The 11,220-nt window shown below is 48.8% G+C and overlaps 1 protein-coding gene and 1 pseudogene across 2 annotated transcripts; both read right to left on the bottom strand.

Annotated features, from left to right (window-relative positions):
• Positions 1–1,346: 1,346 nt before the first annotated feature.
• LOC128099443 (GTPase IMAP family member 1-like) lies at positions 1,347–6,286 on the bottom strand. 2 transcript variants are annotated; one of them, XM_052721363.1, is made up of 4 exons: positions 6,175–6,286; positions 4,621–4,736; positions 4,216–4,292; positions 1,347–3,164 (listed from the first exon to the last, which is right to left on the bottom strand). In XM_052721363.1, exons 3-4 carry the CDS (start codon positions 4,280–4,282, stop codon positions 2,287–2,289), a joined length of 945 nt encoding a protein of 314 aa, XP_052577323.1. In that variant the 5' UTR covers positions 4,283–4,292; positions 4,621–4,736; positions 6,175–6,286; the 3' UTR covers positions 1,347–2,286. The 2 variants fall into 2 exon arrangements, with proteins under 2 accessions (XP_052577323.1, XP_052577324.1); XM_052721364.1 differs by lacking the exon at positions 4,621–4,736 and having other exon boundaries at positions 6,175–6,254.
• A 1,618-nt stretch (positions 6,287–7,904) lies between these two features.
• LOC128099506 (ATP synthase membrane subunit K, mitochondrial-like) lies at positions 7,905–8,177 on the bottom strand (annotated as a pseudogene).
• Positions 8,178–11,220: the final 3,043 nt, after the last annotated feature.

The raw sequence follows: 11,220 nt of genomic DNA, 5'->3' as shown, positions 1-11,220 counted from the left end.
ATTTCCCCATTAGCACTCAGGGTAAGACTCTGCACTCCCCTAAGCCCCTGGGCTCCGCGTCACCAGCTTTGGGTCCCCTAAACAGGGGCAGAAAAGCACTGCTGGTCCCAAAGGACCTGGACAGGCCCTTTCAAAGCGCAGCTGAGCTCAGACCTGAGACTGGGTGCTGGCTGCCTCTTCTCTGCTATGTGACAGGGCTATAGATGGTCATTGTGGAGTTTCTCTCTCGCCTATGGGAAGTTCAGATGGGCTGGGAGCAGGGTGAAGCATTTCTTTACCCGAGGGCACCTGTCAAGTATTGAGCCTTGAGCGTAAAACACAGCTCTGGCTTATACAGGTTCTCATCTCAGAGAATTCCCCATGATGCTTTCTGTTGGCGGGAAAGTGTGCTTGACTTTAGATTATGAGCACTAGGTTTTCAAGGGTCTGGGGGGTGACACACTGAAAGACTGGTGAGAGAGAGAGAGAGAGAGAGAGAGAGAGAGAGAGAGAGAGAGAGAGAGAGAGAGTAAAACCAGTTAGGTACAGCCTCCCGCAGCATTTGAGAAGATATAACTCAAGCTGAGCATGGTGGCTTGTTTGTCAGGGGGCTGAAGCAGGAGGATTGCCTTGAGTTAGAAGACAGCCTAGGCCACTGAGTCAGACAGGCTAACAAGAAGCCGTAGCTCTTCCTCAAGAGGATGTGGTAGCACCCTTTATGGGTGTCATTGTCCTTTATCCTGAATTCCGTAATGACCAGCTGTGTCTGCTCTCCAGAGGGATTCAGGTTTTATGTTTTGTCTTTATCCAGAGGGAAATAAGTTTCTCACATCCTTAGGGTGAGAAGAAGTTCTGCAATAGGAGGAAAGAGCTGTGCAGCCAGGCTTCAACCTAAGTTAGAGCCTGTGTCCCATGGAGTGAGCCAGGAAGAGGGATTTTTAAAAGATCTACATTTCAAAGCAAAGCGCGGGGGGGGGGGGGGGGGGGGGGGGGGGGGGGGAGACAAAGGGTCCACAGGGGTTTGTTGTTTGTTTGTTTGTTTGTTAAGAAAGAAAAGAGAGCCAGGCGGTGGTGGCGCACGCCTTTAATCCCAGCACTCCGGAGGCAGAGCCAGGCGGATCTCTGTGAGTTCAAGGCCAGCCTGGGCTACCAAGTGAGTTCCAGGAAAAGGCGCAAAGCTGCACAGGGAAACCCTGTCTCGAAAAACCAAAAAAAAAAAAAAAAGAAAGAAAAGAGAAAGAATTCTGAGGGATGGCTCTGCTCCCCTTGGAGAGAATTTTTTCTTGTTTTGATTTTTATTCACCCCTTGGCTTTTACATTTTCAAGTAGTTTCAACCCAGTAGACAGTGATGGTGCAGGGTGGGTAGGGGTGAGGAAATCAACCGGCCATGATCCATCCTGACAGGGTGTAACTCTTCAGACAAGGCCAGACTCTCAGAAACCTCAGAGTTCAGGACTCTTCTCTCATTGTTACTGTTAATTAAGGAAGCAAAATTCCAGACCCTTTGCTTTGGTTTGAACAAGGAAGGAAATCTCTGGCCAGCTTATGTCACTAGAGATCTCTGTGGAAGGGAGGCCAGGAGGACTGTAAGAGCCAGAGGTGGTGGGTGACTGCAAGAGAACAGTTTACCAGACAGAAGAGGGCGGTGCACATAGGAGCTCACACAGGCTGTGAGGGCACGCACAACACCTGAGCAAGGGCAAGCCAGGCAAAACCCCCACTCCTGCCGAGAAGCTATTCACGAGTTATAACACCCGGGAGAAGGAAAATCGGTTTTCTTCAAGGAGATGACACTGGACATGTCGATCACATCCCAGGGCAGGCCTCAGGCTCAGGAGTACTTGGCCAACAAATCCAACTTCATGTTGTTGTTAAGGCATAAAAAACATCAAGTTCAGAGAGGAGGGAGGTGGAGAGGATTTGGGAGGACTTACTTGGGGAAAGTGAGAGAATATGACCAAAATATATTATATGGAATTATCAAAGAATAAATATAAAAAAGAAAAGAAAATGCTCGTTCTTTTTGTGCTGTGATTTTGTCCCCATTTACAAGCTACCAGGTGTGTTCACTATTTCAAGGGAAGAATGACCCACAGAGACGATGGAAATGTCTAAAGGAAGCTTTAGTTAGACAAATTTATTTTTAAAACTCTGAATGCATATAGTTAAAGTTGAGGCTCATCACCTCCCAGCCTTTGCAAAGCTGTTGTCCTGTTCCCGGTACTGTGAACTCTGAGCAGAGTTCCAAGTAAAAATCAATTTTTATAAGATTTCCTTCCTAGATATAACATCTTCTAAGACCAGTGTTATCTGCTATCCCGGTCCCCGATGGCCTGGGGCATCATTCTGTGGTACAGTAAGCAGATCAGGATGGCTACACCCAGGAAGATAGTCACGCCCCGTCTCCTGCCTGGCCAGTAGGATATCATCCATTTCCACAGCCCAGTTAGCAGCCTGGTGGGCAGGGGCCTCTGCATCCGTGCTGCCACCATCTCTGCCACCTTGGTGAGTTGGTCCTGGGGGTCAGCGCCCCGCAGGGTCCTCACCAGATCATACACTTCGTTGGTGTAGTACGTGCCCCCATGCTCCCTCACTAGCCCAGCGACCAGGCCCAGCAGCTGTTCAGCTTGTTCCTCGCGCTCCTGGCCGGTGGCGCGGTTGTTCAGGGCACACACGCGGCCCCCGCATTCGGCCACCAGCTCCCGCAGCGCACGGTTGTTCGTGAAGCGCACGTAATCCTGAAGAGGCTCTCCAGCCAGGTCCTCCTTGCGTGTGAACACCACAACAGTCCGCGCCATCACCTTCTCCCCAAACACCCTCTTCACCCCGGCCAGCGCCTGGCTGTCCTGAGTAGTGAAGCGACCCAGCTGGGTGACCAGCAGCAGTGCATGCGGCCCAGGTGAGGACAGTAGGAAGCAGTGGGCTGTCTCCTTGCACGTGGGATCAATCTGAGAGACCTCAGAGCTGAAGACATCTGGGGTGTCCACCACCTCCACGTGCCAGCCAGCCCACTTCCTGCTGGCCCAGGAGCAGGCTTTGGTGACAGGCACAGCCCCCAGCTTGGAAAGGAAGCACTTCTGGCCCAGGATGCTGTTACCTGTGGCACTCTTGCCAGTCCCGGTCCTGCCTACCAGGATGAGCCTCAGTAGGGGCATCTGTGGGGCCCGTGAATCCTCCTCTGAGCCTGAGGACCAGATATGGCAGCATTGAGTCAGAGTCATGGCTTTCCCCTGGGACTCACCTGTGTTCTAGCCTTCAGCACAAAAGGGAAGGACCCACAGTGCCTGCTCCCCTTGGAAGCCTGGTGCTCCCATCTGCTTTGGGCTCTCAGAGCTCAGGCTCCTCCCCATCTTTCCTCTCTGCATTTGGATTCTCTGTGCACCTGCAGGTGCTCCTGCTGCATTTCAGAAGGTGCTCATCATAACTCCTGGGTCCACCAGGGTCTCTGGTCCTGCACACACAGGCCGACCTGATGCTGATCTGACCCTAATGTTCCCCTCACATGCTGGCCATTGAGCACATGAGAGCCTCTCAGTCCCAGACACGGGTTGAATCCCAGCCCACCAAGTGCTCCTTGTGTAAGGGCAGGGAGTGCTCAGTCTAGGATATAACTCTTCTGCAAAAGCAGAGATAATGTGGGGCTTTCAACTGGGTTGTTAGAGAGTGAGAGAAGAGAGCTCACCCTCGTCCCTCTTCCTCCTCTCTTGTCTGAAGCTGGCTCCCTAAAGAGAATGCCCCCCTTTTAGATAATATTTTATTACATTTTATTTATGAGGAGGTCATACTGCTGTGTCCTCTGGAGGCTAAAGGTCAAGTTTCAGGAGGCAGTTCCCTCCTCCCATCATGTGGGTTAAGGAGTTGAAATCAGCTCATCAGGTTTGGCTGTGTGTGCCTTTACCCAGTCATCTCCCTGATCCCCAAATACTAAATACCAGTTAGTCCCCCGTTCTGGAGACCTGGTGATTGAGGCTCACTCTACTGCTGGATTTCCCATTCTCTGTGTCATCTTTGTGGAGACCAGAGTAGGTTTAGGATCCTCCTTCATGCTTAGGAACCAGTGACAGGCTGGTCAAAGCTCTGAGCTTCTCTCAGCAGGGCAGGGACAGAGACACAGCCAAATGCAGGACCCAGGTCCTGCTGTTTCATCCCAGGGGCTTCCAGACCCGAGGAAGCTCCACCCACTTCTTACCCTGGGCTCCACACCAGCCAGGACACCTTGAGAGAAGGGCTCTTACCATAGGCGCTTTCCTCGTCTCTTGCCATCTTCCTTCCCCCCATGCGTCTCAGAGGACTCTCATCCATGTGCTCATTCCTGCAAACAGGCAACACCCAACCACACCATCAGGCAGAGTCCAGGGAACAGGGGACTTCAGGGAGACAAAGTAAGGCTTCTGTCTATAAGGAATTGAACATGCAGGTGTATGCTTTGGGGGACTGGCGGGTGTCTAGGGACATGGTGGGTGCCTTTTGTCCACCACAGTAAAATCTGCTATTCCTTCTTAGAGATAGCATCTGGATTTTGAGGAACAGCTTCTGGGGAGCCCAGGAAGATGGTCGCAGTGCTAGCTTGACAACCTGAGCTTGCTCTCCTGCCCCTGTAAAGGTAGATGGAGAGGACCAACTCCACAAAGTTATCTTACCCGTTTCTGAGCCCTTCTCTTTAAGCAGCTTCCCTTCCACCGAAGATGCTCTGACTGCAGCGCTACTTGATAGAACCAAGCACTCTCTGGTCCCATGTGCCTGATCCCAGGAGTCCCTAAGCACAAAAGCACAGTGTCCCCTCAGTCTGCTGGGCCAATCTCATTCCAGCTAACAGGCCTCTGCCTGTGGCTGCACATACACTAGATTCGGCCTCTCCAGCCCTCTCTGGCTTTTCTCTGGTGAGAGCTTTGCCCCCACGTTCTGTCTGAGCGTCTCTCTGCATTTCTCCATCACTTCAGAATCCCTTTGTCTCCACTATGGGTGATGTGTTTCCTCCCACACTCCCTCCGGTGGGCACCACACACTGAGAAAGGGGAAATGTTAGCTCAACAGCCTGTCTCCCGAAGAGGGGCTTTGGGGACAGGTTGGGTTAACACTCCCTCTCTCTCCCCAAAGCCTTTAGATGAACGCTCTGTGTGGTTCTGTGTCACTGTTCTGGGTGCAGAAATCGACAAATTCCCATAAACGATGCAGAAACGAAGAAACAACCATAAGACTGAGGGCAAGAAACAAGACTTCTGCAGGAGCTTGAAGACCTTGTCCTGGAGAAAAATGAGGAAGTGTGTGCTGGACTCCAGGGGTCTCCAGGGGAGGCCACCAGGAATCCCCAGAGTTCATAGTGAAAGCAGATGTTATTTTCAATGGTTTTTAAGAGAAAAATAAACACTGGGTAAGATCTTGGGTGACAGATGGTTTTTATTATCTGGGAATATAAAGGATGAATGATTCTGTATGCTTAAGAGAACTCAAGAGTCATCTGGTTCCTTGCCTCCAGGCTTGATGTTTCTCAAAAATATTTAGGTGTTCCCCTCAACATCACATTTCTTGAACCCATCCCCAGTGGTTCTGGTACAAGTGGTACATTTCTCATGAAGTTAATCCACATCCAGGTTTGAAAACGAGCTATTTCATAAACTCTTCATTGTAGACATAAAGAAACCAAGGTCTCTGCAGTTGGAGTGGGACAAACTTGAATCAGGAAGCAAAGGTTTAAATGCTAGGTGGGGACAGGGCTTGATGAACAAGTTCCACTCTCTGAGGTCTGTTAGAGCCCCCCTCCTACAGGTGGTGAGGATAAGAGACTTCAGCGGGGCGCAGACTTGGCACATAGAGACTGGCCTCGAAAGAGTGGTGTATAGGGACCCAGGAGTATCTTTGGCCTTCGCTGAAAGTGCAGTTTGAGGAACGGTGTTGGCTAACCTGCGCTTTGTTCCTGGAAGGGAATCTAGAACAGATTTCTCTTACCGGATGAAAGAAGTGTAGGAAGAAACAAGTCTGCTCCTCAAGAATGTGTGTACTCCTAAGACTTCCTCCGACTTTGCTCAAGGTGAAACCCAGACCATCCCTCAAGCATCTGGAAGTCTGCTCTTGTCTGTGCTGCATGCCTGCTGTGTACCTGCGTGGTGCTTTGTAAAATGCGCTGGGTAGGCAGCAGATACTTGGGTCTCACAGCCCAGCCCCCTCTCCACCCCAGCTCACAGGCTCAGGCTCACCTTTCTTGGTGATAGACTCTGAAGTGGCCCAGAGAAGCCCCAGCCTCCTGCCTTCCCTTCAGCTCTGAGTGCAGAAGTCTCTGTGCGGAGGGCTGAGCAGAGAGGAAGTCACTGAGTTGCCTGGGTCTCAGAGATCAGGAAACTGAGAGAAAGGCCGGATGATGATGGCTTAAAGAGACAGAAACATTTTCCCAGTTTGTATCCCCTTGATCTCCTTTTGCTGTCTTACCTCAAGTACTATACTGAATAAATATGGGAAGAGTGGACAGCCTTGTCTTGTTCCTGATTTTAGTGGAATTGCTTTGAGTTTCTCTCCATTTAATTTGATGTTGGCTATTGGCTTGCTGTAAATTGCCTTTATTGTGTTGGACTGGCTTATCCCAGTGATCAGATCAGTGAATATCCTAACTGTCCTCACAGAGCTTTTCTCCAGTGACTGATGGAAGCAGATGCAGAGATCCACAGCCAAACACCAGGCAGAGCTCCAGGAGTCCAGTCGAAGAGAGAGAAGAGGGATTCTATGAGCAAGTGCATCAGGATCATGATGGGGAAACCTGCAGAGACAACCAAGCCAAGCTAGTAGAAACTCATGAAAAGTTGGATCAATGGCTGTGGAGCCTGCATGGGACTGGACTAGGCCCTTTGCATGGTGAGACAGTTGTGTAGCTTGATCTGCTTTGGGGGAGGGAGGCTGGTGGTAGGATCAGAATCCATCCCTGGTGCATGAGCAGGCTTTTTGGAGCCCACTACCTATGATGGGACACCTCGTGCAGCCTTGAGGCAGGGGGAGGGGCTTGGACTTACCTCTACTGAATGTGCCTTCTTGTGTGGCGGGGAGTGGGAGGTGAGTTGGGAGTGGGAGGCTGGGGGGTGGGAGGAGAGAAGAGGGGGATCTTTGATTGGTGTGTGAAATGAATGAGAAAATTTTCTTTAAAAAAAAAAAAGAGAACCATTTTCCATGCAGTTGTGGTCTTGGCATTTCCCCTATGGAATCGATCACTGTGACCAAGGGGTGTCTGTGTCCAGCAGGGTCAGCAGCATCAAACATGCTGCCATAGCTAAGAAATGGAAGGAAGGTCTGGGACCTGAAGTCTCACTCTGTCCTAGAATTGGTTACTGCTAATCTTCAGTTCTCTTTTGTTCTTTAAGGGTTTCTCTTACTATAAATTAGTCTTCATGCTGAGACAGAGGATGACAAATTTAAGGCCATTCTAGGGTACTTAAGAAGACCCCATCTCTCCGGGCATGGTGACGCACGCCTTTAATCCCAGCACTTGAGGGGAGGAGGAAAGTGGATCTCTGTGAGTTCGAGGCCAGCCTGGTCTAAAAAGTATAGCCAGAGCTGTTACAAAAGAAAAAACCCTGTCTCAAAAAAAAAAAAAACAAAAAAAAAAAACAAAGGGAAAAAGATAAGATCCCCATCTCAAAACATCAAAGGTTAGGGGTGTGTAACTCATTGATAGAACATTTACCTGAGTACACAAGGCCCTGGGTTATATACCCAGTACTGAAGTAACAAAAAAGAAAAATTTAAAAGAATAGAATACCTAGTATCACTAAGACTGATATTGATTATTAGTAATAAATTTTTAAATCAGTTCATACACACTTTGTGCTTTCCTATTTCACTAACTGTAGTTTTTTTTTTTTTATCAAAATATGAGTTATTTTAAAAGGTCTTTTAATGGTGATTGGGGTAATTGCATGTTTTTTCTTTCTTTTTTTCCAGGTTCATAATTTATTGTACAAATTGAGTATTACATGATGAGTTGACATCAGCTTCTTCAGGCATGGGACTAACAGATGAGGTCAGACATTTCAAATCCATTTGTGTTGCCTTCACAACTGGGGATCTTTAGGCCTTAACTTGAAGTATAAGACCAACAAAGCAATGCTTCCATATGTGGCCAGTACACAATTCATTCTACCTGTGAGAGTGTAAGAGTTGAAACACTTTTTAATACCAGTGAACTGGAATTGGCCATACTTTCTGGACCAGCCATGACTTTTATCTTTGCCCAAATCACAAATTCCACAGCTGATGTCCTTCAACAAACCCAGCTACCAGCTCGGCCCGACCAGAAGACCATGTTTTTTCTTTTGATCTATTAATATTGTAAACTATGTTATTCCTATGTGTGTATTTATGCATGTGTACATGTATATTTGTGTGCATGTGTGTGCACTCATGAGCTTGTGTGTGTATGTGTGTATGCACTCATGTGCTTGTGTGTGCAGTCATGTGCTTGTGTGTGTGTATATGTGTGTGTATGCATATGTGTGTACACTCATGTGCTTGTGTGTGCATGTGTGTGTAAAGATCAGTTCCAAGGCTTGTGGACTACTGATGTGGAGACAGAACGATGATGAAGGGAACTGCTAGGGACTCATCTCGAGAGCTACAGAAGGAAGAAGGAAAGCACAGGATTGGCCAAAGACAAGCTAGACTGAGACTCAGTCACAACAAATGGTGACTCTACATGGCATTCTACAGCTTGCACAGACCTTGAGATTGAACAAGAGGAGACTGGACTCTATGATTCTATCAGTCGGGTATTGGATGTAAACTTCCCCTGGAGAAAACGCCTCACCTAGAGGCATCTCTCTTCAGCGGATGCCAGCCTCTGGGCAAGGGCGATAGCCAGTGGGGACTGCCAGTGGTCAGCTGGAGGGAAAGACCATCTCTGAGCTGTCCCTACAGGCTGGGCATGCTGATATAATTTCTCTTGCTCCATGCTTTCAGCCTCTGTCTCAGCACAGCTTTAAAGATGTACCCAACAAGCACAGACAGGTCCAAGTCTAGGGAGATTAAGGCAGGAAGTATCAAGAGTTTAAGACCAGCCTAGGCAGCTTAGAAAGTCCCTGTCTCAAAATAAAAACTAAAAAGGGGTCCAGGGAAATACCTCAGTGGCGTAATAATTACCTAACACGTGTGCGACCCTAGGTTCAGTCCTCACTAGAGAGGCTGGGAACCCCCTCAAGGAAGCTTCTTCTTGACCCACCTCTCCACTCTTGCCCTTGTAATACTTAGCTTAGAAGGACCATTTTCCCTGTGTTGTCCACCATCTAGCCATGTGACCGTAGAAGTGGACAAATTCAAGACAGAAGTGAGGAAGAAGAAACAGACCACAGCTAAAACCAAAGAGCAGGCCTTCTGTGAACTATTGAATTCACGATACATTTTATTCTTGCGGTTTAGAGCAATTCTGGGAAATGATTCAGACCACAGACATATTAAGACATTATTGACAACTGTCTTGTGGTTTCTTGCACACTCCTTGTTTGTGAAGAATTTCTGCTTAACCAAGCATTCTGCAATGATGTCGATGTTCCCAGGGCTCATGAGGCTATGAGGTTTTGCAGTGTGGCTGGAGTGATGGGGAGGCTATGCTGCACATTTTAGTTCATGAGATTAAATATTGCATTCATGTGGCCTGTGGCTACCATTTGAGCAAAAGTTATCATATTTATTTTCTTCTCCGTTTTCGTTTTCAGTGCTGAGGATTGAACCCTGGGCCTAGCACACGCACGCTAGGCAAGTGCTGTAGCAGTGATCTGTATCTCTGCCCATCTTTTTACCTCTCATTATAAGACAATGTCTCACTAAGTTGCCCAAGCTAGTTGAATTTGCTCTGTAGCTGAGGCATCCCTTCAGCTTGCCATCCTCCTGCCTCAGCCTCCCCAGGTTACCGGCCTGCATCACCAGGCTTGGCTAAGACATATTTTTTAACAAGATGATGCAGAATACTGTATGTGGTGAGGGACGAGGCACAGGTAAAGATGTGATAAAAATTGCAAAGCAAAAAGAACAAATGGATTTAGAATTTTAAAAATCCCAAGCTGTGGTGGAGAGGTATGTCACTGGTAAGTTTTACAGTGCTCTCTTGTAAGTTTAATTAGTCTGCTGTCCGTTGGGGAAGCTTTAGACTCGTCATACTTTGGATTATGAGTTTAATTTAATTTTTCTGGACATACCACCAAAATATCCAAACTCTCATAATTAGATCATTTGCTATAAATCGCTTGCAATCTCTTTTCCCCACACCTGTTTTTTCAGAGGAAACTCCACAGAAGCCGGGCTGCCTGTGCTCTCCAGTGAAGGCATTTCTGTTCCCTGTGGGCAGGGCAGAAGGAAGCAGAATGAACACATCTCCCTGCTTCTTTCTGCAGAGTCTGCTTGCTGCCGACTGTCCAAGTTTCACAGAAGAGGCAGGTGCAAAGCCACACACACCCCGCCCCCCCCCCCCCCCAGGCAATTGTGAGACCAGGGTGCCAGTCCTGAGAGGCAGGTGCTCCAGCACAGGAAGCCCACAGATGTGCTGCTTGTGAGTTTCCTGTCTGAGATGCCAGTAGTAAGTCACTGTCTTTTTCTTGAGGGTCAAGGGTCATGATGTAAAGACAGTGGCCACTTTGGATCAGTTCATGGAAAAAGCTTGGGCAGGGATAGCGCCATGTCCTGCTCCAACGTGTCATCCTCAGGCTCCACAGACAGCATCTCCTTCTTCTCACCCCACACCTCTTTTAAATGCATGCTAAGGAGGAGATAAATACACATGAAGTGGTCCTTTTCATTTGTGAATTAGGGGCTGGAGAGATGGCTCATCAGTTAGGAGCACATGCTATTCTTGTAGAGGAGCAGGTTCAATTCCCAGCACCCTCATGACGGCTCATAACCATTCATAACTGACTATTCATAACTCCAGTTCCAGGGAGTCCAATGACCTCTTCTGACCTCCACCATCCCCTGACCTCTGACCTCTTCTGACCTCCACCCTCTCCTGCCCTCTGACCTCTTCTGACCTCCACCCTCCCCTGACCTCTGACCTCTTCTGACCTCCACCCTCCCCTGACCTGTGACCTCTTCTGACCTCCACCCTCCCCTGCCCTCTGCCCTCTTCTGACCTCCACCCTCCCCTGACCTCTGCCCTCTTCTGACCTCCACCCTCCCCTGACCTCTGCCCTGTTCTGACCTCCGCCCTCCCCTGCCCTCTGACCTCCCCTGACCTCCGTGGGTACTGGTACGCAGTGCCTTTATTTGTGAATGAA

This window comes from Peromyscus californicus, unplaced genomic scaffold (genome assembly GCF_007827085.1).
Source record: "Peromyscus californicus insignis strain IS unplaced genomic scaffold, ASM782708v3 Scaffold_6__1_contigs__length_162567912, whole genome shotgun sequence".
Lineage (NCBI taxonomy): Eukaryota > Metazoa > Chordata > Mammalia > Rodentia > Cricetidae > Peromyscus > Peromyscus californicus.
The sequence above is the reverse complement of the archived record's forward strand: the minus strand, read 5'-3'. Positions and strand labels throughout refer to the sequence as shown.

What these genes read in the sequence shown, in the direction of transcription:
- LOC128099443 (XM_052721363.1), bottom strand. Translation starts at nt 4,282, where the DNA reads ATGGATGAGAGTCCTCTGAGACGCATGGGGGGAAGGAAGATGGCAAGA. An exon ending in AGACGAGGAAAGCGCCTATG is followed by an intron (nt 3,165 to 4,215) that starts GTAAGAGCCCTT and finishes TCTGGTCCTCAG; the next exon opens with GCTCAGAGGAGGATTCACGG.